Below are 26,983 nucleotides of genomic sequence, written 5' to 3'. Positions count from 1 at the left end.
TTGGATTTAGAATCTGTTGCTTTCACTTAAATCAACAAACATGAAGGAGGAACAATTAAACATATTGCTTGCTGACTACACACAAGGTATGTGTTCCATTACATCTCATTCTGTTATTTTTGTCCTTTGGTTAATAAATATAATAAACATGCCCAACTTAAATACATTACTGCAGGATGCTAATATACTGAGGATATTGAATATAATTGTTGTCCTGGAGAAATGGTCCAACAGAACAAATAAAAAACCCCATAAATAAGTTGCTATGCTGTGATGTGATTATTCTGTCTTAAATTTCTAGGGACAATAATTATCACTCTAATTTATTTCTCAGAAGTCCTACATGGCAACACAGAAGAACATCAGATGATGCTCACCAGAGTCATAGACCACTAACTGACTTAGACTGTATATCTATAGTTAATTTTGCTTTAGTTTGTTCTAAGAAGTTGATTGTTTAGCATATGGCAACTTAAGGGACCATTTCCTAAGAGAAGTAATAATATTAACAAGTAGTGTGTGCTTTATAGAGTTATATATTCATGAGCATAATTTATCTGACTTCGGTCAAGCTTTGGTCATCTGGAATTTGTCAATAGATTTCTCTTATTTGATGAAAAATGTATTTTATAAGAAATAGAGTATTTAATTCAAAGCAAGCCTGCTACACTTTTCAGTAAACCAACCAAAAAACCCCACTGCAAATTCAGTGTGCTTTCCAGCACGCAAAAATGTTAAAGTAATCCCTCCGCGTTGTTTTGTGTTCTTTGACAAAGGTTTCCACGTTGCAATTTAGATCAGCAGGGTATCTGTTCAACACAATTTTCAGGGAGATTCCAGCTGAGCCCTCACCTGTGAAAGTATTGACTTTGAATAACTTCTTATTTTTGCAGTGTAAGTGCTCAATGAAAAAGTGAAATCCAGGTGTGCGTGCAGGTCTATTTTTAGGTTTGCATTTTGCATGGCCAAGTTGGTTACAAATACGGTACATGAACTCTAAAGTAACAGTGGAAATGCAGACCACAACCACGTATTTCTTGAATAGTTTAATAGTTACTGCTGCTTTCATTTCTGTGTGAGCAATGCTCTGTGGATTTCTTCAGTAAATAAAAAATCAGGATATCAATGATGCTCTGATCCTTTGGAGTCTTCATGCATCCTTGTAAGACCAGTGTAAGAAATCCTCTTACTGTTTCTGTCATTTTTCTGTTATCAATTGTATAATTCATACCAAAGAAATTCACTCAGAGCCTCTTATGTGTATATACATACAGCAGATAGCTCTGAAATTATCTGCCTTGAAATATAAAGATGTTCTTTGTAGGGAACGGCTCTAATCCTGTTTGTATTGATGATATACCCATATGAATAGTATTTCCTCAGTTTTCTAGTGGCTTTCCTTAAACTTGTTGGATTTGGGGTTTTAGGCTGTCATCAAGTTCTATTTCCAAAATATGACTGAAAGAGGCTTGTGCTTGAATATCAATGTGACTGCTGGATTTGTATATTCCACACATCCACCATCCTAACTGCAGTTCATCTAAAATATGATCTGTAGCTCTCCGGAAATCTACTCAGAAGTTCACAAATATTAGTAATTTTGAGGGATGATGCTTATTTTAATCCCAGTTCTGTGCCAGATAACTTTATATCTTCATACCTGTACACTTGCATTGATAAATACTACTTGTATCACACATCATTACAAAGCAGCATAGATGAGTCCTTGTATACAGCCTCATGTCACTTTAAGCTTACTGCTTGAACGCTGTGCATCAAAGCATTTTGTGCATCATTAGCTTGTTCCTTGCCAGACAATGTGGTACCCACACAAATATTACCATCTGGTAACTTCTGTTTAAAGCAGCTGTTGTCAGAGTATTCCAGAATCTTAATGGGTATCTAGATTTCTAAATGCCAAAGGCAACATACCTTTGATCTCACTGCAAACAGAAGAGCTCCTTAGATTACAGAGCTGCACTACAGCATGCTTATCTTCTTCCTTCAACTGTATCTATGCACAAAAAGGCAACGTTCCAGATAGAAGTTCCAAGATGATAATTGACTTGGTTTAGGATAACTTTCTCTGGGAACATCTGCAAGGTCATATGGAGGGAAACAAGGAGTGGAGAGAGCAAGAGAATGACAGTTGTCCACTAAGTAGTGGTGGTCTAGAAGGTGCTTGGGTTCTTGAGTCTTAAGGCAGGATGCAACCAAAGCATGCCAGCCATTTATTTTGGTGCCATGCTTCTTAGTGAGTACGTGTTGATAAAAGCAGCTACTTGCAGGTTTTGGGATATCTGGGTCAGATCACAATTAAACACTGGAAAAACTTGGGCTGAAAAGAAATTATTCAGATACACAGCTCTGCAGATTGTAAAATCTGAAAGAACCAGTAGACAATGTGGGTTGTTTCGCAGGGATTTATTCATCGTTTCAGAAGGACACAGTAGTGGAAAGATATCGATCAAAAAACTGGCATGAATGGATCTTCCATTGCGGATATGTACAGGTTTGAATGTTTTAACCTACAGGAATGATTTAGTGGGAATTCCTATGTGATATAGTAGCAAGTAGTAGTATTGCCTTAGCTACAGCCACTGGACTTAACAACACAAATGTGGATTTCTTTTCCAGGGAACTCAGTAGCAGTACCTTCCTTCCTAGTCAGAGGAATTCTGCCATTGATGCAACACATAATTATTCATGCCCCATAAGTTGTAACTGGAAAACAACCATGTGTTGCTGAAAATTAGCATTCATTCTAGGAGTTATTGGAGGAGAGAGCACTGAGGGACTTGTTGCTATAGCAGTGGGTAAAATGTAGCCCACTACAGATGAATAATACTGGCATGGGATTTCTATGAGACACAGCAGAGTGTGGGTAAGAAATCAGTAGGTACATGGACAGAAAGTTTAACACGAAAGAGTTCAAATATCAATTCTCCATCATCTGATTTTACTCTTTCCCAAAACAAACAAACAAACAAAAGCCCATTCCTCCCCCCCCCCCCCATCCCAAATCCTATGTAATTCCCTAAATCTTAAAAACTTGCTGTTTTGTGCTATTGGTTTGCACATATCCTTCTTATACTGGGCAAAGTTTGATTTCATGTTTGCAATGTAGCCCTTAAGAACACCAGTTGCACAGACTGGCATACTCTACTAGAAAGTGCAGATACTAATGCTGTTATTAGGGGATGCTCTTTGGGAGTTACTTGCTGTTATTTGGGATGCTCTTTGTTGTACTGTGAGTCCTGGCATGTACAGATACTAGAGAGACAGAAGTATTTTACTGTGAATCTTGTGTTCTGCAGATGCTCACAGCTTTCCTTTCCTGCTGAATTCTTATCATTAAGGTTTTTTTACCTTTGTGGCAGCTGAAAACCCACCTTTGTGTGGGTTTGATACCTGGTTGTCCCACAGAGACTAGGAAAAAGGTGGAGTACTTGCCTCTGCAGCTGAAGAAGGACTGTATGTCATTGTCGGTGTCTTCTACCACTGGGACTATGTGTTTTCTGCTACTTGTAGTGATCTCCCTGCTCATTTCTGCAAGGTTTCTGGATACTATTTCACCTGAAACTGTGCACTTCTCCACAAGTGACTAAGGGACTGGATCTCAGCCCTGGGTTTTCAGGCAGCTGTTGTCGCTGGTTTGGTTTAGATCAGAATACAAGTCAATAATGAGCCATGTTTGTCCTGTGCTAAATAGCTGCTTAGAAGTAGAACAGGAGATTAGTTTGGATGAATTTGCTGAAACATAATATATATGAGGACATATATTCTCTGCCTTCCCTGTACTTATGTTTAATGCGTAGTATCTATTTTGTATTCTTATCAGCCCAAGCAAAAGAGCAGGTTTCTGTAAATCACTTTGTTTTCCCTTTTCTCTGACTTCACTGAAGGCAGAGACATACCGAAGGCACCCACACTCTTTTCTGCAAAGCTACTGCCGTTCATCAATCAGAGAGCCACAGTCAAGGCACTTTGCAACCTTTATAATGTGCAGCTGCTGGTGATCTTTTTCCCTTTCCAGCATAGAATTCCGAAGTCCCTACTTTATCGTGGATTTGATATTTTTCTCAAGCATTCAAGTGGTCTTTCTAAAGTGCAACTATAGCCATTATATTAAGGAAGGTTCTGAGCTGAAAAAAATAGACAAAGTCTTATTTGGAAATGAGGTAATATTAGCAATACAAATTACATGAAGGTTGGAATTTGACCAAGGTAAAACAAATTATTCTATTTTGGAAGACCAGGATGTTTTTTGAAAATCATCAAAGTGTTGAAAGAATTGGAAATACCACAACCATGTTGATTTGGAACAGACAGAGGAATCAGATTGTTTTATTTTCACACTTGGGTAAATCAAGAGTGATTCCATTCAAGCAAATATCATTCTGCTAATAGAAAAATGAATGTAAATAGGAGGAGAACCAAACTAGACAATCTTATCCTTTGGAACGTTTTATGCACAGGTCAAGCCTGTCATTTTCTATTTTCTGCGTTGGAAAAAGGAAAACAAGTACGCTTCCATTGGTTTAGTTTTGTGCCCCCAACAACACAGGAAAGCATGTGGCACTCTAAATGTCGTTTCAGCATGAATTGCATATATGCATACACTTCACTGGTACAGAAATCACAGCATTTTGCAGGGCATTCTGCTGCCTCTTACCTCCTCTGGTTTGACAGAATAGGCTTCAGAACAGTAATCAGAATAAAGGGAGCCTGCAAAGCCATGACATTTCCTCAGTACCTGGATTCTCTTAACAAAACTCTCAGCTGCCAGACCATAAACAACAAGCTGAATCTTTCAAGAACCTTTTGGTATGATTGAGTTTATGCTTGGTGCACCAGTAGCAGTCTGCCTTGTGCGTTAGAAAGAGACCAGGAGAGTAGCCTGATTTTATCAGGTCTACTTGTGTAACATCTATTATTTCCGTGGGTTTTAGAGGAGATAGGGACATATGACATTCTGAATCATGTTAGACTATTGACTGATCAATCTTGCTTCTTACAATGGCCAGGACCTAATACGCCACAGTTGCAAATAGCAACTATAACATAGAATCATAGAATCATAGAATAGTTGGGGTTGGAAAGGACCTTAAGATCATCAAGTTCCACCCCCCTGCCATGGGCAGGGACACCTCACACTAAACCGTATCACCCAAGGCCTCGTCCAACCTGGTCTTGAACACTGCCAGGGATAGAGCATTCACAACCTCCCTGGGCAACCCATTCCAGTGCCTCACCACCCTCACAGGAAAGAATTTCCTCCTTAGATCCAAACTTCCCCTGTTTAAGTTTTAACCCGTTACCCCTTGTCCTATCACTACAGTCCCTAATGAAGAATCCCTTCCCAGCATCCCTATAGGCCCCCTACATACCTGCTCCTACCACAACATCATTGTTAATTAACCTTGTCTTAAAAACATAGCTCCAAATATTTCTTGAGTTCATAGACCTCTGTTACTACAATAAAATAAAATAAAATGCAATTTTAGAAAAAATTCTCATTTTGTAAAAGCAGAAAGGCATCTCTTTGAACTGCAGGTCTGAAAAAAGTAAGTCCTCTTCTCCCCTTCCCTTCCATAAGCAAGATCATGACATATTAACTGTGTGTATCTCAAAAATGAGAGAAGGGGAAACTGCAGCCTGCTCTGCAAACACTACTGATGGAACTATTTCTGGTACTAAATTTTATTCAGTTGTAAATCTGTGTTGGCTTGAGCCCTCAGCCATAAGCTATGGATTTAATCAGTGTTTGGAGCTGGATGAATAATTCAATTTGATCTGTTCTCTTTTAGCTTGTGAAATCCATCTTCAGGTTTCAGCTGCCTCATGTACTTATCCAGATACTACCTGATTCCTTTCGAAGCTGTGCTTGTCTCCCTTTTGGATGTTGATTCCAATAACATGAGCAGACTCTTAGTTCTGAAAAGGGTTCTGCTTAAACAGAAACAAATCCAAAAGGCTTGCAAAGGCAAACCTGCAAAGTTCAGCCCCAATATTTCAGTCTCCGGATTAAAAGGCTACATGGGTGACATTCTAACAAGGGTGAAGTGAATGACACAGTTCTCATGGACTTGGAAAAGAGTGTCGTTTCAGATTAGGTCCCAGTTCCTGCCTGTAAGAATGTAAAAGGCTTGCAAAAACAGTTTTGAAATGTGTTTTCCATGTTCAGCTCTATGAAATGTCTCTTGTCAGTTTAAAGAAAGAGAATGGAAGAATGGTGTGGTACTGATGCTGTGGCATTGTGAATATTTGTATAGATGCTTTTTCAAACTTTTATATTGGTTTTATGCTATGTCTTTAGGTTTGTCTGGTCAAAATACAACTTTACATTAAAAAGCTCAGATTAAGTCTTCTGTTTTGAATGACCTGGAATAAAATAATAACTGATGATTCATTCCTGCTTCGTAAAAACCTGAGATGCCTGCTTAGATGCAATAGGAACTTGATGGAAAATGCTGTGATTTAGTGCTGGGGATGGTCATTTGTTTGCAAGTTTAGAACATCTTTGTTGGAGCAGCCCTTGATAGCAGTTCTGTCTCTGGACTAAATGACCATTCTGCATTTGATGGTCTTTGTATTTTGGGCTTACTTTTCCTGGTTCTTTTAGACCTTATGGGTCCAAGTTAATGTGCCTCATGCCTCTCATTCCCCACTAGGCATCAGTAAAAGCCAAGGGATCAATCCAATACAACCTATTTCTACAAGTTGAGTAATGTTTCTTTTTTTATATGTTTTCTGTTGCTGTTTCTATGTACCTTCCATCCATATTCCACTCTTTCCAGTGAACACATTTAGCTACTGACATCAGGAAAATAAAATCATACATTTTAAAAACAAGGTGTGACAGTAAGTGGCGTTCTGATCAAACAGGCATAATGTGGCTATATTGTGGGCAGCAGATTGATGTTCTTAATTATTCATTTTCCTGCTTTTAGGTGCTTGGATCTTTAATGTAATAGATACCGCATTGTTACATTTGGTGCCTTCAAGTGGATTTAGGAACATGTTTGGTGATTTGGGGTTTTGGTCTGGCAACATTTGGGTGAAATGCAGAAACAACATAAAATGACAGGCTGGTGAGAACGAAGGTCAGGCACATCAGGGGAAAGTATAGGGTAAAAGAACTTGGAGATTAGTTTTCTCTTGCTACTTGTGTTGTGACAGAGCTGCTGCAAAACTTTCCAGCAACATGGGCAATGATATTTATTTCTGTTGCAAAAGTTAGTGGTTGAGGCTATGGCTGAAATGGGGTTAACTGCTCCTGTCCTGATAATAGGTGGTGTCAAGATGATTTGGGTTGAGCTTGGGTACTTGCGCTGCTCTCTCAACATATTCCCCCCCCCCCCTTCCTGGGACAGTTGCAGCCATCTTAGCTTACAAAGATGGCTTACAAAGGCTCTGGTTTAGGCAAGAGGCATGAAAGCTCCTGCACTTCTCCTGCCCTGCCTTGAGCTTGCTTTTCCAAGTTACTGCAGTTCACGTAGTAGACATGGAGTCATCTCCTGCATTCACCCTTGACTATATTTCTCACTTCCTATCCAATCTGACTGTCCTTGAAACATGTTTCTATGGCACAGGAGTAGGAGGACACCTCTATATCCTCATAAGGTCTTTTATGGAATGTGGAACTAACATGACAGGAGGAAGCAGGAATAGGATTTAATTTTTGTACAACTCTGTGTACGGCTTTTCCCTCACCTGGTGAATTGGAGAAGAATACATTCTCTTCCCCAAGCACACCAATCAGCAGCATCTCACTGTCTTATTGCAGGAGGAAATCCATGCTACAGTTTACAGCAGCTTTGAAGCACCTTGTCCTTCCTCTTTCAGTGGTGATTTTCCATACTTTGTACAAACTGGAAGTATTTCTGCTTACGCCTTTTGCCTTCTGGGCAAAGATTATATCATGGTTTGGATTAAGATCTGAAAATATTTAATGTCCTCTGTTTAAGTGCAATGGAGAACATTCTGATTTCCATGAATGCTGAATGCTAGTATGGATTTAGTAGCTCAGTTCTTATTTACCTTTCAGAGCATTAAATCTGACATATGTACTCCATGGGAAACAAATCATTTTGTTCCTCATCGTTATGAAATCACTAGAAAGGCTGAGGTACATCTGTAATGGCAGTCCATTAATGTAATTGTTATATTTAATAATAGACAACTTGCAGACTTGCATTTTCTTAACCCTGTTACTGAGAGAGCTGCTAGTCTTGGCCTTTCCAAAGGACTATGGAGCTTTTGCCTTCTTTTAGATGAAGGCAGTCAGGGATGTTCACAGCACCCATAGCGTCTAGAATACTCTGCCCAGCAGTGCTGAAAGTGAAGTCTAACTATTCAAATAACTCTTGGTGTAATCCATTTATGTGTTGATGTTTCTTGGGTAAGATTTCTCATCTCTCCATAACACCAGTATCGATTCTGCCTTATGGCAGAAACGCTGAGTGGGTGGTGGGGCTGTGAGCTACTCTGGAGCAGCCTTGCTCCAGAGATGCAACCCGCATGGCAGTCAGACTCCTCAGAAAGGTTCATTATCATTTCCTAATGTCACGTTCCCATCCTCAAAACATCTTAACCAAGTGCGAGCGACATGTGCAAGATGTTTGAGTGTCTGCTGTCACCTACTTGATATATAAATGTTTGAATATTTATTGGTTTTCTAACATGCAGCTCTGTTTTTCTGAGGCACAGCAGCTATCCATCTGCTGCAAGTATACCAAAGCACCCATGTTTTCTAAAACTTAAGCGTGCTTTCACATAACTGAAGAAAAGTTCTAGTTGTTTTCTGAAAAGTGACATAAATATCTCCATTTTCACGCTAGGGATATTGAGTTATGCTGTCTCTTCCTAGAGATACAGTCTCTGTCTTCAAATTAATCCTGTCTCTAAGACCTGTTGGGCACAGCAGGTAACTGCAGATATAGCTGCCAACAGTGTTCATCTGATTCTGCTCATCCAGGAGGAGCAGAATCCAGCTCTTTATATCTGTCCTTGGCTGGTCTGGAGTTGGCAGTTTGCAAGCATGTATGAAGAGATCAGCTGCTTAAGGAAAGGCTGTTTCTGTGTTCTTTGGAGGAGGATGATATTAGAAGAAGAAATGAATGCAATAAATAGCTGAAAGTTGCTGCACCAGATTAAACAGGGCGGAATGGGATTATTAGTGTCCCAGATTCCCCCCTTTTCATGGTCCATTCTCTTCTCCAAATTGGCAGCTGATTTCATGAATACTCATTCCTGCCTCTAACTGTTGGATTAGAGGCCGTTTCGAAGACTGATTCAATATAACTGAAGATGAGAATGCTTTTCTTTGAAACATGACTTGTTGTCATATTCCTATCCTTTCCCCTAAAAGCGAAATACATCCGTGTGCCACACCGTTCCCTGGAAAAAGGCCATTATGGTTCATTTCTCCTTCCCAGATCTTCTTGCGGCCACAGCATAAATGTGATTTTAACATCAACTTTGTGATTGCCAATATACTTCCTCACAGTTATGTAGATTTTCCAAGGAGACATGGAAAGCCTTGTTCTTGGAGAGAGCTCCAGTTTAGCAAGGCAAGACTGAGTTAAAACTTAAACTGTTCGCTACATAGTCTGCCTTAGTACATTAGGCTTCAAACTTCTCTGAGTCATCTGTTTGCTTTTTCCTTTGTAAGTAAAGAGTCTGCACTTTCCTTTGGTTTCCATTCAAGAATTAGTAGGATGATCAGGGGCTGGAGCACCTCCTGTATGAAGACAGTTTGGGAAAGTTGGGGCTGTTCAGCCTGGAGAAGAGAAGGGTGCGTGGAGACCTCAGAGCAGCTTCCAGTATCTGAAGGGGGCCTACAGGGATGCTGGGGAGGGACTCTTCATTAGGGACTGTAGTGATAGGACAAGGGGTAACTGGGTTAAAACTGAAACAGAGGAAGTTCAGGTTGGATATAAAGAAGTTCTTTGCTGTGAGGGTGGTGAGGCAGTGGAATGGGTTGCCCAGAGAAGTGATGAATGCTCCATCCCTGGCAGTGTTCAAGGCCAGGTTGGACAGAGCCTCGTGTGAAGAATCCCTGCCATAACATGGGGTTGGAACTAAATAGTCTTAAGGTCCTTTCCAGCCCAATCCATTCTATGATTCTGTGATCTACTCTTGGTTCCTTCATTTTGCTTCTTATCCTTTCTGACTTTGTTATTGCCTTCTCACACTTGTAATGAGAGTTCTGATCTTAAATATTAGCAAAGAGAACTTTTATTAATTTCTATGAATTATTTTATTTATTTAATATTTTTATAAGAAGTACATAATTCTGTATATAAGTCTATGTAAAAAATAGTTATGTAAGTGCCTAAGTTAATTTTGATCTTGCAAATGCTTGTCAAAAAAAAGGATTTTTCTCTCAGTTTTGAGTTCGTCACATTTTACTTTCACTGTGGTCGTGTGTCAGTGTGGTGTGATTTTCCTATTGTGTAATAATACTTTTTGTGTTAACATAGATATCTGTGCCTTCAAAAATATAATTTTGCATCTAAAATCCTTAGTTCAATTCCCATGTTTCCTATTTCTTAGATGAAAACGAAATCATCATCTGAAATAGTTTAATTACACCTGAAATCAATGGTGCTACTGTGTGGTGATGTTGAATGGTCTTATGTTCAAACTTTCACCTTCCAGCAGTGTTAGCATTTTGTAGGCATTGCATGCTTTTTCTGTAATTGCTGTAATTCAGGGACTGAGATATAGAGCAGGAGCAGTTTTATCCCTGATTCTGGCACAGTACCTTATTTTGCCCAAGTGTTTGTAGAATAGACTAGAGTCAATATTACCTCAGTAAAATGACATGAGCTTGAATAGAGGGGTATTATGGAACCTGTAAAGAATACAGAGAATGGGCTAGGTGGGATTCATATGTCTTCGAAAGGAGACAGATATTTATTTAGAAAAACAGTTTATATTTCTGATTCTGAAGAGTTGTCTGTGGGCATTTTCCAAAGTGCTGTTTCGCCATTGATTTCAAAAGGAATTGACCTGATGAGATTTTCATGGAATCACGAATCATGGAATGGTTTGGGTTGGAAAAGACCTTACGATCATCTAGTTCCAACTCCATGCTATCGGCAGGGACACCTCACACTAGGCCATGTAGCCCCAGGCCCTGAATACTTACTTTGCATATTTTGTAATGGCATAACAACCTTTCGGTTGTGCACTTTTCTCTTTTTCTCTATAAATGCCATATCTGGTATGGATGTATAAAGCGTTACACTTTTAGGAAAGTTACATCTTCACAAGTTCATGTCTTTATCTAAATAAGGAAAACACTCAGTGTTTAAATAAAGACAGCCACAGATACAGTGAAAGAGTGCATTGCTTTATTTACCCAAGCTTATTTGAGGCTTGCTTGCTGAAATGCTGCATTTGCCTCTACATTTCATGGATTAACAGGTTTACAACCTAGTCATAGGACTATTGTCAGGCATTGTGCCTGATGGGAGAAATGATAGCTAGAAGATGTAAGGCTGCTGTAAGGCAGCGTGTGAGCAGTCCTCATTGTTTCAGGACAATGTCAGACAGTTCAGTTAAAATCAACTCCAACTATTCCTGCGACTCATCTGTCTGATTCTGTGTGGAAGGACATCATCTCTCTTCAGGTGCGAGTAGGAGAGGCTTTAGGAAGATGCTGACCGCTGATTTTCTTGGTTTGTGTTGGGTTTTTTTTTGTTATGTTTTGTTTTGTCCCCTCTGGATGAACTAAGCGTGTTAATGGGATGAAACTTTGAGTGAGAACTTCACCATGTGCCTGTGTGCTGAGCCCGCAGGAGCTTGTCAGCCTGCATGGGCAACCATCCCCTGCTCCTGGGGCACCTTCAGCCCTGGGCAGTGGCTTTGAACCTGGGCCACGTTTGAAGTTGGCCCATTTTCTCAGATACTGGGAATTGAAGCCAGTTACTCCACATAAGGAAGTGGATGTCTTTAGCCTATCATTTATAGTAACTGGCTGTTATTAATTGTCTTGCGACAAGCAAGCGTTTCCTGCTTGTCTCTTTGGTATCTTTCCATGCCTTAGGTGTGAGATGAGCATCTGAACTCTGTTGAACCTTGTAAACAGGAAAGTCTTTTATTACCTCCTTCAGAGTACAGCAATTTGAGTAATTTATTTGTTACAAAATGTCAACAGGTTTCTATCTGATGGTAGAACACCAAAAAGGCATTTGAAACTTTGCATGTGTTCCTGTGTTGTCTTCTATCAGTGAGTATATCTAGCCAAGTAAAACTTTCTCTGGTACATTAGGGAAAGTGCTTCTGGGGTTTATTCCAAGGTTAGGCATATAATGCTACTGTGCTCAAAAGCATAGATTGCTATGCATATTCATTTCATGTGAGTGAGAGATGCATTTGTGGTGCATCAGTCAAAACTGACTATTTTCATGTCCTGAAATTCCATTAAGAAGAGAAACTTAAAATTGATTCCTGAAATTTTTGATGGAAATGGGGAAATAGGTAAAGTAATTTTGAGGGTTTAAGAATATTCTTGAACTCTGTTGAAATGAATAATTCATGCTTTTTTGAGAATATAGTCAGAACTGCAAACTGCAGTCAACACAGGAAGAAAACTACAGATAAATGGACAAAATATGGAATTAGAGCAACAAATATGCCCAAACAATTTCATAAAGCAGGTACACTTATCTTTTTTTTTTAATCTAAAATTGCCCTGAGATGAAGATCTTCTGGGCCATCTGATGTCACAGTATTCTACAGCAGAGACTCATGGGATCGTAACAAAACATTTTTGAGTACAGGGCTGAAGAGAAAAGATTAAGAAGGTGACAAATGTCTCCAGGATATGCTGCACAAGATATCTCATAGAATCATAGAATAGTTAGGGTTGGAAAGGACCTTAAGATCATCCAGTTCCAACCTCCTGCCATGGACAGGAGTACCTCATACTAGACCATGTCACCCAAGGCTCTGTCCAGTCTGGCCCTGAACACTGCCAGGGATGGAGCATTTAATTCTCAGGGGACAACTCAGCAGAGTTCCCATTCCCCTAAGAATTCCAAGGAAACATGTGAAATAGAGTCTGATTCATAGAGTCAGACTCTTTCCCCACTCTGGATTTACACTCAAAGATTTTCATTAACGGGCTCCTATTAAGTGAACTAATTTCACACATTCCCAAATGTTGCCAGAACTCAAGTGCAGGCACACTAGATTTACGGAGAGTTGTGGCAATCGCTCACAGAAACGAGTTACACAACTTACAGAAATGAGAACAGGCAATTTGTGTGCTTGTGTAATGATCAAAAATGATCAAAAATGGCCTAAATAAAGAGAATTGATAATCTGAAAGCATTTCTGTAGAAATGCACACCAGGAAAATGTTTTGCCTGTAGAAAAAAAACCAAGCAAGCAAAGCAGTGTGGAAAATCTCTCTTGATAACATATGTTTTCAGCACACAGTGCCAGGCTGCTTTGACCATCTTTGATGCTTCTTTTAGTTCCTAGAACTTCTTACTTGGTTTTGACCTGAAACTCCTGGGGTTTGGTTTCCTTTGGGATTGATTTTTCTTGGTTCTTAGGTGGCAGCATTTACGTGTTTGTTTTCCCAGAGAGACAGAAAACTGGATCAAAGAGCTGGGTCACTTCAAGTTAAATGGGAACAGAGGAGCATTGTCCATCAGAACTGTTACTGTAAGCAGTTGCTTACTGAGTAGCTGGGGTCCTGTGCTTAAAATGCACAAAAAGATAAAACATTCTCTAATTTAAAGAACACCTTGCACTAGCGACTTACTAACAAATAATACATAACTAAGTCTTGCTGCAAGGCAGATTTTCCTCTAATTTACATCTGCGTCTTCATCATAGCTGTTAGGCTATTGGTAAGTATAAAGTGAATAGAAAATACTACTATGATCTTATTTTATGTGCTGTTTGTCAACTACAACTCATATTTCCAGCTCTTCAATGCAAACAGCAACTCAAGAACTCAAAACCATGTGGTGCTCCAAAATGTTTGCCCAAAATCAGAATCAGGGCTTTAAGCAAAATATTGTCTTAGAGCTCCTGGTGGCAAGCTGTGAAAGTTAGGTGTGTGAATACTTAATATAACTGAATAGGAGTGGGGAGGAGTTTTCTGTAGCACAACCTTCAGAAACAGGTGTTTCAGATCATTTCCTCTTTGTGTAGAGGAATTCATCTGTTGGCCGTAAAAGAATTGGGGTTGTAAGCAATGGATTGGGAAGCAAGCACGCACAAGTGTTTGGCTACAAGTTAAAGTTTCAAGGGTCAAGCCAGACTTTCTTTTACTGGCAATAGTCACAGAATCACAGAACGGTTTGGCTTGGAGAGGATCTTAAGATCATCCCGTTCCAACCCCCTGCCACAGGCAGGGACACCTCACACTAGACCGTGTCACCCAAGGCTCTGTCCAACCTAATATTCTATTTTTTGGGGGATGCATATATTTACAAGTGGGTTACAGGATATTTAAGACAGAAAGAGATAGTTACATTCATTCTCTTAACCCCTTGCCATATCTTCAAATATTTAAAATGATATCTCAAAAATTTAGGGTTATATGATTGCCATACAAATACTATTCTTTGTCTATTTCGTTAGGTGACTGTTGCAACAATTACGACTAACAGTCCAGTTTTTCTGTGTAAAATTCCTACATGATTTTGTGGAATATGGAAGATGCCATAATAGCTATGGCATCTTATTTTTTTAAGGAGTCAATAAAAATGCAGTTAATATGCCTCAAATTACTGACAGCTGAACTTGGTAAATCTGAGTGCAGCTGAAGGTAGGGAACTGAATAAATCAGGATCCTTTGTCAACATTTGGAATTGGGATAATCATAATGCTGCAGACCATGGGGAGGAAGAGTGGAAGTTACAGAAAATAAGATCAGACTCTAAAAAGTATTTTATTCCCTTCTTTTTTGGGCTGATCAGTAACTCTTGATACAGTTGAGAGAAGATGCTTAAAAGCCTGGATTGTGACTGCTGCTTGGGAAACTCACCAATTAAAAAAGGAATAGTTGCAATGTAAATCTTCCTCCTTTAAACAGTGGAGCAAATTTTATACTTTGAGGCACACCTGACTCTAAAGCGTATTGGGGATCTTTCAGCAGCAGTCAAACTACATGCTGCATGTGCATGTTTTACATGAATGATGTTTAAGAAAAGAAGAATTAGTGGAAACACTGATTTTTGTCTATTACTTTATAGTAAAGAGGCTCTGGTCTTTTCAAACCTTCTGGGACATTTGACATGCAATTATTCCATCTTTTAAGGGAGTCGAGGCAATTTTGGTTCAAGTTTCTAAGTGCTTCTTAACCTGTTAAGTCAACTGCCCTTTGTAAAGTACTATGAAAATGTAAAACATTACATAAATGCCATGTATCATAAATAACTTACCAGTTTATTTTTATGTGTACATTGAGTATTTTGGGCAGGAAACACAGAGAGAAAACACACGTGTACTGCAGAAGAGAATATGTCATGATGAAATGACTTGCTCGGAAGACTTCTTAAAAGCAGCAGTAAAGGAAATGCTTGATCTTAGAACAAAAGCATGGTGACTTCTGACTATTGCATCACCAAATGAGGAACCCACAAGCAAGACATAATTTTTACTGTAAGTACCACTACTACAGACAAATACTTATTTACGTCAAACTTTACATTTCTTACAAGTTTTGTAACTTGAGATGGTAGATAAGAATGTAGGACTAGATTATTTGATCCATAATTAAATCAGAAAAAATGCCACAATGATGTACATATCCATTCTAGAGAAAGGTGTTTTATTTCAGTTAATGGTCTTTCCGTTGAAATCTTGATTTTGTAGTAAGGTCTGTTTAGACATGAAATGTGTGTATGCATGGAAGATTTGCTACATCCAAATGACATAATTGCATCAGTTATCAAGTACGCTGTTTACTGAGAACGCTTATTTGGGAAGATGGAGCTATCCTTAATTTTGCTGTGATCACAAATATCACTTAAATACTGCACATAATTTATTTACGTATAACAGTGTGATGACTAATTTGGAGTTTGGAGATTGAGAAACTATTGAATAGAGTGATTTTTACCCCCAAAAAGCCCACTTTAAATGTGTTTTCTCTGAAACATCTTAATGTGAGTAATCTACTGCAGTCAGATATTGGAGATCCTTGTGATTTTCTTTAGGAATTATCAGCAGGTATGTAAATTTTGTCAGGAAAGTTTTCTCAGGACCTGAGGAAAATCTTAGCCAAAATCTCAAGAAGAAAAGATTAATGCTGTAGTGACTGCATGAAAGAGAAAATCTGCAGAGCTCTATCAGATTAGGGACTTGCACTGTAGGTTTCTGAATTAGAGATGAGTCTTTCAAGCCAGGAGTCTCTCAAGCCACCACAAAAGGAGGTTTTCTTTCAAAGTAGTATTTCCTTTGCTTTTGTCTATCTTTTTTTTCCTTGGTTGTTGGTTTTTTTTGTCTTCTTTACCCCCCAGAATAACTTTAGAAAATGTCTGCTTCCTTCCAATGCGATGCATGTATGGTTTTTGTTTGTGAGCAGGAATTTTTCCCTTCTGCTTGGTTGTCTGCAGTCTTCATTGAACATAAGGGTAAACACAAACATAAGTACTTTGTCGGGCTGGGGATGAATAACTTATCACCTTCATAATGAACCTCTAGTGCCATGTAATAGAACTTAAGTCTTTGGTGCAGTTCTGTTGTTTGCAAAGTTTTGTGTCTTCTTTGGATCACTGTTTCAACATTTCTGAAAGTGAACTAAAATTTCTCATTCCTTTAAATGCTTGATTATGCTGAAATGATGCTTTCAAAAATGCACAGAACTTTTTATTTATTTTATTATTCACTTTTCAGCTTTTTGGTGTCTATTGGGTGAAATTGCACAAACACAATATTTATATGTGAAAAATACTTTTCAGAAGAACAGGGAAGGAAGTAGTAAGTCTGTTCTCTCTGAAACAAAAGAAAAACCAGAACAGAAACAAGCCAACAAGATCAGATGTGATTAGCTCTGAAGGTTGTGTCTAATAGCCATTTAATCTTTAGAGTTATTGATCTGAATATCTTTATGGTTATCGGTGCTATTTTGGTATTTGCAAGACATGTGTTGCGACAAAAGCCATGGTCTAAAGTGAGAAAGGTGAATGAAGAGACGTAAGGAAAAATCATAAACAGCCTACTATCACAACCAGCACATCAACTGCTTTCTCTGAGAGAACTGAAGAAGCTGAGGTGAAAGGTTGTGAAGAGAATGGAGGAGAAAATATTTCCCATTTTTCTAAATGCTTTAGAAACAGGTATTACATTTGAAAGCAGAGGAGAAAAGTAGAAGGCTGTCCCAGAACTGAAATTCAATGATTGACCAACCGCTTACCTTGCAAATATATTTGGTGCATCCTAGATCATGCTCCAGGCAAATAGATGATGTTTTATTCTTGTAGCCTCTGTTCCGTTATTCTATTAGTCTTCAAACTTCCTAGTTTTCTAGATTAGTTAAGGAGCTGCATCAATACATATAGGCAGGCACTTTTCAGCCCACTACAGCTGTAAGGACTTAGTTTACAGACATATTCTAAATTTATGTATGCTTAGTATGTATGCTTTGTGTTTCTCCGGGCCCTTGATGAGAGACCTACTGTGATCTAGATTTTAAATTTCATGTGTACCAAGGGCAGGAACGGGGGAAAGCTGAAAAATGTCTTGGAGAAGGTAATGGGACAGGGCTTGAAAACCTGATATAAGCAAAAATCTAGATGGTGATTAATTCCTAATACCTGTAAGCTTTATGAAGTCAAAAAGATAAGCAGTGCTGACAAAGCATGTTTGAGAAGTTGAGAGGCATCATGTTGAGATTAAGTAGACCTTTCATACTTCCTTTTAATGTGATGGGTTGATGCAGATAAAATATATGGTGGTTTAATTTTCTTATACACATAACCACTTCCCATCTTAATCTGTAATTAAAAGAGAGCGTTTACTTTCTTCATCCACTTCTGGAAAAGAAAGGAACCACTCTATGTTGGCAAGCAGATTCATATAACATTCAATGCTGTATAATGCAGAGATCTTCAGTATGATGCGGTAAGCCACAAAATAATATGAAGACAAATACCTTTTTGGCCTCCTTCCACTGTTTTATTTATTACATCCTTCTTTATTTTTGACTGGTGGAGAGGAAAAAAAATACTTGACTTGAAGTAGTCATAACCACTTTTAAGCAATTGCATCTTTTAAGACGACACTTACTACATGAAACATTGCAGCAAATGCAGAGTTGTCCATGCATGATGTTTGAGTTACTCAAAGAGAGCACATCTTTCTAAAGGCAGATCAGAGTGGGCTGGGAGAGGGATGATTTGATAACAGTGTTCCTGTAAAGATAAAATGCAGGTTCACAGTGAAATGCAGTATACCATGGTACGGGATTCCACAGCAGTCTAGTACAACTTTCCTGGGTTTGGTTTAGTTGGTTGGTTGCTTTTTCCTACCTCAGTTTCACATCCTCAGGATTTTAGGCCAGCTCTAAGAACTTTTTTCTCAACTGTTCTGTCTGCATACTTTGACTGTTCAAGCTGGTCAGGTTCGGGTTCCTGTTGATACAAACAATCCAAAATGTTTGAGCAAAAGAGTCCAGTGGGATTCTTCTGAATAAGCACTGAGTTACAATAGCCATGACTTTGAGTTTTGGCCTCCTTGTTGGAATAGCATTTTGCAACAGTTGAAGCGTTGTTGCAGTAGCACTTTACTAAGTCAATATCAGTGATGACTGTTGCAGAACATCAGTCTGTCTTCAGCGCTCAGCTTCTGTTCCTAGTGCTTTGGAAGAAACTGGAGATCAGCTTGCTTTCATCACTGTTTACTCCTTGAAATAGTATGAACAGCACTTGATGGAGTAAATAGGTGCCATGTTCTCTGTAACTTGCTGTAGCTGTGATAGGTGTAATGCTGTTTTGCAGCTGTTCAAAGTTACAGTGTCAAAGAGTTCTAGTGGTGGGACCAAGGGAAGGTGAGTGGCCAAGAGCCAATAGTGACAAGGATGTGACTTTTAGTGCTCACTGTATATGGACTTGGGAAGAAGAGAGAAGAACTGAGTAGTTAGTAATACAGGCAAAAGAGGTCCCATTGTCAGAAAAAGGATGCCTGGTGATAGAGCTTTCTACAGAGAGCTTTTTAACTCTCCCCTTTGTCAGGCTAGATCAAACTGACCTGAGTACAGCTCTGCAGCTTTCCACCCCTGTATGCTTCAAAGAATTAAAGTCCTTTCTCTGCTTAGACTAAACAATCCCACTTCCCTAAAATAAGAAACAATTGTGACAGGACTTTTACTTTAATCCTTTTGCTGAAACACCGATGGTTAACAGAGCAGCACTAACACTAAGGTTTTCTCTTTCTCAAACTTCAGCAAAATCAGCCCTTCAAGAGGAATATTATGACTATGTCTTTTAATTCTTGAAATAAATCCATTGCTTTGCAGTGACACTTATATAATTAATCAGCATGCTTTATTTTATATGTTTAAAAAGACTAATGTGTTCTGTTCTGACACCCTGAGAAAGAGTTTAGGATTGCTCTTTAAAATATGCTTTGCACACATTCTGCAAGAGTCTGCACTCTCAGATCTATAAAGACAAGTCATTCTTAGGCTTAAAAGCAAAATTCCTTTGTTGGTTCATAATGTTTTAAGCACAAATCCATTTTAATTGGTGCATTTATTTCAGAAAAATACAAAATAAGAAACAAGACTTGAGATACATGAACCCACACGAAGCAGCAAAAACGTTCAATTGCCACCCAGTGAGCTTGGAGCAACGCATTTTGCAAAGTTCTACTTAAAAAAAAGTAGAGAATCATTATGGGTTTCTTTTTAAATGAACAGTTTCTTTGATTTGCAATATCTAAAACGCTTCAACTAATGCCTAAGCTAACAGAAAGACATTTGCCCCCTGTTTAGGGCACATACTAAATATCAAGCTAGATGGAGTGTCTTTTTTCTCAAATTGAAACTAAAATTCCTTCTTTTCCTGGATGAATCGTCCTCTTGTAGCAGATAACTTTGCATGCTGCCAGGGGCCACAAAGTAGCACTTTTAGGCAGCTTTCTAGTTTTAACTTTGAGGCAGATCTTTGATTCTGGCTTATGAAGTGCATTTACAAACAAGCAATGACAACAAAAGTCTACCTTGAAGTTCTGATTCCAGCTGGCAAGAAACTGCATTCTAGAAATGCATTGTCTGTGTAGGGATCTGTACAAGTGTGAGGCCACAAGGCTGGTAGCACTGAGTGAACAAGGAAGGTTCAGCTGGTTCATGTCTCTGCCTGTTTTGGCTGAAAATGGAGATATTTTAAAGGCATGGTTTGGATTTTAAACAAAGATTTAATGCATTTGTGGATCAACAAACATCACTTTTTCAGAGAGAAAAAATCTATCTGGAAAATGTTAAAAAACCTATAATGAAGAATGAAAAATTGTTTTCACTGTGACAGATATGTTATTGGGATTAATAGGCAGAAGAATTGTGATTCCTGGAAACTAAACATCAATAAAGTGATAGTCATCAAAAGCTCCAGGTCTGATCTTTGGGTCAAATTAAAGTCTACTACCATCATCTGGAGTGTCTTACTTCAGGGGATCTTCAGGGATATCCACATATCCCATATTAGTTTATATGACCTCTGTTAAATGAGGAATGCCTGTTGTGGATTACGTGTAACACAAAAAAACCTGCCTCTTCTTGTGAATTCTGAGTCTGCATATGAAATAATTCAAATATTCTGAATATATCCTACTGTCTCTTTGGATCTCAGTTAATTTTTGTCTTAGTCTTGGACACTTTACAACTTAAACCAGCCACTCATTTAAAAGCTTGATGGTGAAATCAAGTGATTCAAAATACATAAACTGAATTAGGAAACTATTTTATTTACTTTGGGATCAGGATTAAGATTATAATATAATGCTTTTTCCTGATGATATGTGGTGGGAAGAGAAGCCCAGAGAAGAATAACTTTTTTTTTTCCACAAGTTTATTTAGCAATGTTAGGAGTTGTTGTACTGGAACAATACATTGGACACAGATAGATCAGCTGGAAGGCAACTTGATGGAGCTCATAGCCTCACTTTTTCCTACTCCTGATAAGTATGTAATTCTCAGTATATAAAATCAGTTGGATTCTGTACAGGCATAGCAATCCTTTCGGAATTGACTGACAAGTGAAAGAAACCCTGCCAATCCCATGTTCTGAGCCAAAATATGTTGCTTATTTCTGTGTTTAACTGGGACCAAGCCTTGCATCAAAGCTGAAAAAAATTATTTTTATTTCATATCTTTGCACTAGAAATGTCAGGCATAGGTTATACAGGAGAAAAATGATTTTGGCTCGTTCTAAGATTTAGAATAATGTATTCTCCTATTATAAACTGAGTATCTGTTAATACCTGAAAAAAAATCTTTCTCAACAATCACTTGCATGATGGACTGGTGGTTGCTAAACTGCTCATTTGAAAATGCATTGAGTTGCACAGTAATCTCAGAGCCTCCAGTTTTATTATCCTTTAGGCCACTGAGAAATGCCTGCTGTTATGTTGCTCTGTTTTCATTTTCATCATGTTCCAAACCAGAAAGGTATCACTGTCTCAAAATGTGTTGGTAGGTAATAGAGAAAGGCAGGAGAAAGGTCATATCTCTCGCAAGCTGATAAGACCATGTAACTTAAATTTAAATGGAAACCACATTATATGACCAGAGATAAACAACTTCTGGGTTGTAGTATAATTTATGAAATAAAAAACATTATCATTAAGGGCACCTGGGACTGTAGCACTGATGAATAAGGCAAAATTCCCATTAAGTTGCCTGTAGATACACACTGGGTCCTTGCTTGGTTGAGGTGAGGTCATTTGTTTGGATTCTCTCTGCTGCATCTAAGCCTCTTACTTTTTCCCACTCTTCACAAAAACACGTGTACAAAACAAAAGCTCCTCAGTGGGAGACATGCCTACATAACGATTTTATCTTGCTAATACTGCCTTTATTCTCTCAAACAGATCTTCCAATTTTCCCTCCTACCATTTGCTTTATATTTGCTCACAAAACAGCTTAGTGTATTGTGTGCACTTAAGTACACAGAGGACAGTTAGTAGAATGCTAAAGAAAGTGCTGACACCACGCTCTGTTTTCTCAGACTTGTAACTTTACCTCCAAAAGACTCTGGCAGAGCTGCTGCAGGATGCCTTCAAAGTCTCATTCTGCCCCATTCCTTGGTTGATGAGGATAGCTTCAGAGATGTTACCATACGGTGGGAGGGATGCAGAGGCCACACCAGAACTTGTGCAGGTGGTCTTTGTCATGTGAAAGACAGGACCTCAGCTCATATTCCCATCTATAAACACATGGCTTGAAGTTGTGCTGCCTCAGTAGCTCTGAGAGTTGAATCTTCACCCCCTTTTTGGAGTATTCTAACAGTTTAAGTCAATGATGCCATGCTGACTGTACATGCTAACTCACACATACACCAAAAGAGTTCTGGTTAACTGACACATATACCAGAAGAGATCTGCCTTCAGCCCCCCTGTTCCTCTAACATGGAGAAATCAGAGCCTTGAACACCTGATTACACACCTGAATAAGAGACTGTATTTGCCTGTTACAGTACCAGTGCTGCCCAGACTGCTTCTGTCCAACACTGCTGTAGAAAAAGAGATCACCAGGGTCCATCTGTAGTGTGCATGTTGCTGGCTGAGCCTCGTGTACATAGTCTGATCTTTCACATGAATAAGATTTGCTTCCAAAGAAATCTAGGCAGGCAGAAATCAAACATTGGAGCTGAGTGCAACATCTTGAAAATCACAATGAACTTGTATTTTATACCTTTTGTGAAGCTGTGCTACCTCCAGTGTAACCTTGGCTATTGCAAAGGACCAAATCAGATACTGAGATCATATCCACTACCAGTTCATCTAGGAGAAGGTTTCTAGTTTTCTTGAGGCCTTTTATAGAGTGTTGTAGTGCTTCAGATGAGATATTGACCACTTTTAAATGTTACTGTAATTATTTTAAGGAACTTTGAAAACCATTGGTCAAGAAGAGTATAAGAAACACAGTTGCAGAAATAATCTGGTTTGGGACTGAAGTGGAAAGACATATAGCCCTTGTTGCTGATGTATATGCAGATATAACACAATGGAAAGTGATAGGCATCATCGTACTTTTGCTTTGATTTGGAAAACCCATGTAAAGGATAAACTGCAGGAGACTGAGAGTAAAGTCCTATTAATGTGTGAGTCACTGCTGCCTTGATTTGATGACCACTAGAATACAGTGAACTATGAACTGGCCAATAAACTGAACAGTTGCAAGGAAGTGGCAAGGAAGGCCTCACCGAAGAGCTCTGGTGATGAAGCTCTGCCCTGCTGTCATCTCTGTTTCAGAATATGAGCTATACTCCACCATCTGTCTTCTGGGCTATGATCATCTCTCTCCATACCATCAGCAAACACAGAGAGGCAAGACATTGAGGAGATGCTGCATGCTACTGCTCCCCTTGTTCTTTGTATCTACTGCTTGGGGTTAAGTCCTTTCTGAGGCTGAGGCAAGTACCACCTAATGTGAGTGCAGTGGCTTTATAGTTGTTCTGTGACTCATTGACCAGCTCTTAGCCTGTGCAATAAAAGCCACTGAAAGTAACAGTACTTGTTCTCTTCAAGATGGAACAGAATTCTTACTTTTAACAAAGTATGTGATACAAAAGGAAAATTAAGTGTAAAACTCCATTGAAACCGATACTGAAACTCAGTGAAATCAATATTTCATTACAGGTATTTAACTGGCCAGTTTTGATTCATCATTGCCTGTGTAGCAAGCATTCAGGGAAACTTTAGCTACTTAAAGCTACTGCAAGAATCTTGGTTTTCTTGCTACATAAATGCAGCCTTATAGTATAATGTCCAAAAGAAGCTGATATATAATCTATACCTTTAACCAAGGCAAAGAAAAGGTTAATTTAGTGAACAAGGAATTGATAGCAATGGTATACTTTTGATATTCTTAAAAGATACACAATACATAAAAGTGCATCTGAAAAGCCTATCTTTTATGAATACAAGGAGAAGAAACTGTTTCAGCAAAAGTAAAATCCTCAGAGAGAAGAAACCATATGTTACTGACCTTGCAAAATATACATTTCATTTATACACTTAATTCCATTGATCCTGTTTTCATACAGGCTGTAAGGAGGCTGGGATACTCATATTCAAGAATCTACTTTAAGTTTCTATTCAATAGAGAGAATTACCAGCAGAAGCTGATGCCACCACTGAGAAGAGCTCACCCAAACTGCTATTGTGTGGTAAAAACAAGGCACATAGGTGAGGAATGAAGTTCTCTGTAGAAGTTTTCTCTAAGTTACAGATCCTACTGCTTCCATAGAGAACTGAGCACTTGTGCAAGCAACAGAATATCTTCACAATGCCAACATGCTTAACACAAGCACAGAGCCATGGAGTAGGGTGACTAAAAAGATCAAATGGAAAACTGGTGGACATAAAATGTCTCTCAGCAGAAATGCAATGGCAGGAAAGAAAAATGCAGTGATATCCAGGAAAAATGGGTTTTGGCTTTGCAGAAGTATCTGGTATTTCTAGTAACAAACACTGCAGAAATTCTGAGTTTAGCTGTGGGCAGAGAACATCTTCTTCACATAAAATCAAGTATATTTAAAGCTGTGGGGGGACAGGACTGTAACAGGAGAGTGATAGCAGAACTGTGGATGTCTCCAGCTATCTGACTTGAGAAAGTGCTTTATGGCAGTCTCTGTGACAGATCTCTAGACAGAAAATCATCAAGTCTTAAGCAGAGGGTTGTTTCTGGCACAGGTTGGCAGTTCCCAGAGTTAAGAGTGGGATGGATCAACTGTCTTCTCTACTGAACTCCCCATTGCCCATTCGAAAAGGCTTTTCAAAACGTATTCACTGATCCATTGGATACTGTACACTTCTTATTTGCAACTAGCATTAAAGTGTGCATCACAGCTCTGTTTCCCTTAATCGATGGGAAAAATTATGGGGTTGGAAGTGTGCTTTTACTGAGTTTATTCAACACTGCATAGTGCCTTAGCCATGCACAGCTTTTGTGCATGGTTGCAATTACACACTGTACTCTAGCTACAGGTGTCTATTTGCATCACTGTAGATAGCATATATAGCAATAGGGATGTAGAATGCTCATGAAAGACTAATGGCTTCATCCAGGTTGGTGGCAGACAGAATAGGCAGCAGGAATGCACATAGGGCACAACAAGGACAAGGCTACCATGAAGTAGAGATGGTGAGAAATTTTTTTGAGGTCTAATAAAACGTCTTTCGTGACAGAAGCCAGTTCTTCAGGAAAAACCCCTTTGCGCACAGGAAAGCGCCAGTCTATGAAACTGAAACTTCCCATGGGAACCTGCATTTCAGCTCCACCATGGACACAATAGTGCAACTGCTTGATACTGCCAGGCTAATTGAGGTGCTGGATTAGGCAGATTACTACTGTCTCTTGGTTCTTCCATATTCCAGGTGAGGGTCCTGACATACAGTTTAGTTGCTTTTGCAGGAAGTGTGAGGGTCTTTCTCTTAGCTCTTAATCAAAAAACCCCAAAGCAAGCAAGCAACCAGAGCATTCATTCTCACAGTATATGGAAGATGGCATGTGAAGAGAAGCATGCGTGGGAAGATCCAGCTTCTGACTACCTGTGCAGTCAGTGCACATGCTGCCTTCTTAGTTTAGCTTCAGCAATTACTTGGCTTCTTAGATCCTCCTCAGCAACAAATAATATCAGGCTATGACACACTTTAGACGAAACAAGGAAAGGCTTTTATTTACCCAAAGTAAGAAGAAGAACTCTTAACAGCACAGAAAATGGAGATGGAAATATCCTGAAAGGAAAACATTTAGATAACCAAACAACCCACAGTCAGCCCATGCCCACTGCTCTGATTTGCTTTCCTAGCTCTATCCATAAACACGTATTTTGCTCCCTGTGACTGCTGCAGAAAGGGGTGTCCTCCTATTCACTAGCATATTTTTTCCTATTTCACATGGAAACAAGGAAAGACTCTTCTGCAATTTCCACACATGTGTTATAAGCAGCAGTATATTGTAGGGGAGAGTAACCTTGCTAACCTATGCAAGTAGCAGGGAAGAACATGAGGATTATTTTAGAAAGGGTAAAAAAGGGTCAGTAATATGAAGAAGCAGAAAAAGCAGACAAGGGGCGTTCCCACTGCTTTTTAAATCTCTCTTTAAGTTATTTACTTGGCACTTTGCTCACAAATTAGTTTTTTTCATTCATCTTACTATTTAATCACGATTTTTAATTACCCTAGTAACTTGAGGCTACTTCTTAACTCAGCAATAGCTTCATCTTCTGTTAATAAGTGGCATATATCCTTGGCTTTGACGCTTACTTGCTGTGTTTTGGCTTTGGAAGAGCATGCAGTGCAGGGCACCGCTATTGCCTCTGAAATCTCCAACCTTCTCAAGTTATCAGTACAATGTTTCACCCTGATGATGCTAATGTAGCATAAAAATGTTCAGCTTTCACTGTGGTTCTTAGTGCTACTGTTGCTAAAAATAGAGATCAGAGAACAAGTTCTTAAAAAACCACGGTCTATTCTTAAAGACATTCTTCCAGCTGAATTTTTTCTCCTTAGTGTGGAAAAGGGACAGCCTTGTAGGTTGGAAGACAGAGCTGTAGGTTGGAAGAGAGTTACATCTCAGTCAGTGTGTGTGATTGAGACATTTTGGGATTAAAGTCTTGGGCTTTTTTGAGCCGCATGCCAAATGAACTCCCATGCTGGGGTTACAGAGCTCATGTGGGAGTGGCTGCACTGGTTTGGAGGCTGCTGGGGTACATGAGCCAGTGGGCATGACTTTGTCTGGGATGCAGAGGCCATCCAGCCCAAATCCACAAGGGAACAGTAAAAG

The 26,983-nt window shown here is 39.0% G+C and overlaps 1 protein-coding gene across 2 annotated transcripts in view; it reads left to right on the top strand.

Moving 5' to 3' along the window:
* The window catches only part of KCNK2 (potassium two pore domain channel subfamily K member 2), a 128,493-nt gene that overhangs the window by 7,905 nt on the left and 93,605 nt on the right, over positions 1-26,983 (top strand). Inside the window, exon 2 of one of the 2 annotated variants that reach the window (XM_062637029.1) lies at positions 15,443-15,636. The exons of the other annotated variant lie outside the window; for it this stretch is intronic. Coding sequence (XP_062493013.1) covers positions 15,603-15,636 — 34 coding nt within the window. The 5' untranslated portion in view covers positions 15,443-15,602. The remainder of the gene's footprint in view (positions 1-15,442; positions 15,637-26,983) is intronic. 2 annotated transcript variants of the gene reach the window in all.

The sequence above is a fragment of the Pezoporus occidentalis genome, unplaced genomic scaffold, assembly GCF_034315485.1.
Source record: "Pezoporus occidentalis ecotype Australia unplaced genomic scaffold, CSIRO_AGI_Poc_V1 ctg50, whole genome shotgun sequence".
Lineage (NCBI taxonomy): Eukaryota > Metazoa > Chordata > Aves > Psittaciformes > Psittacidae > Pezoporus > Pezoporus occidentalis.
This window is presented reverse-complemented; position numbering and strand designations above follow the sequence as displayed.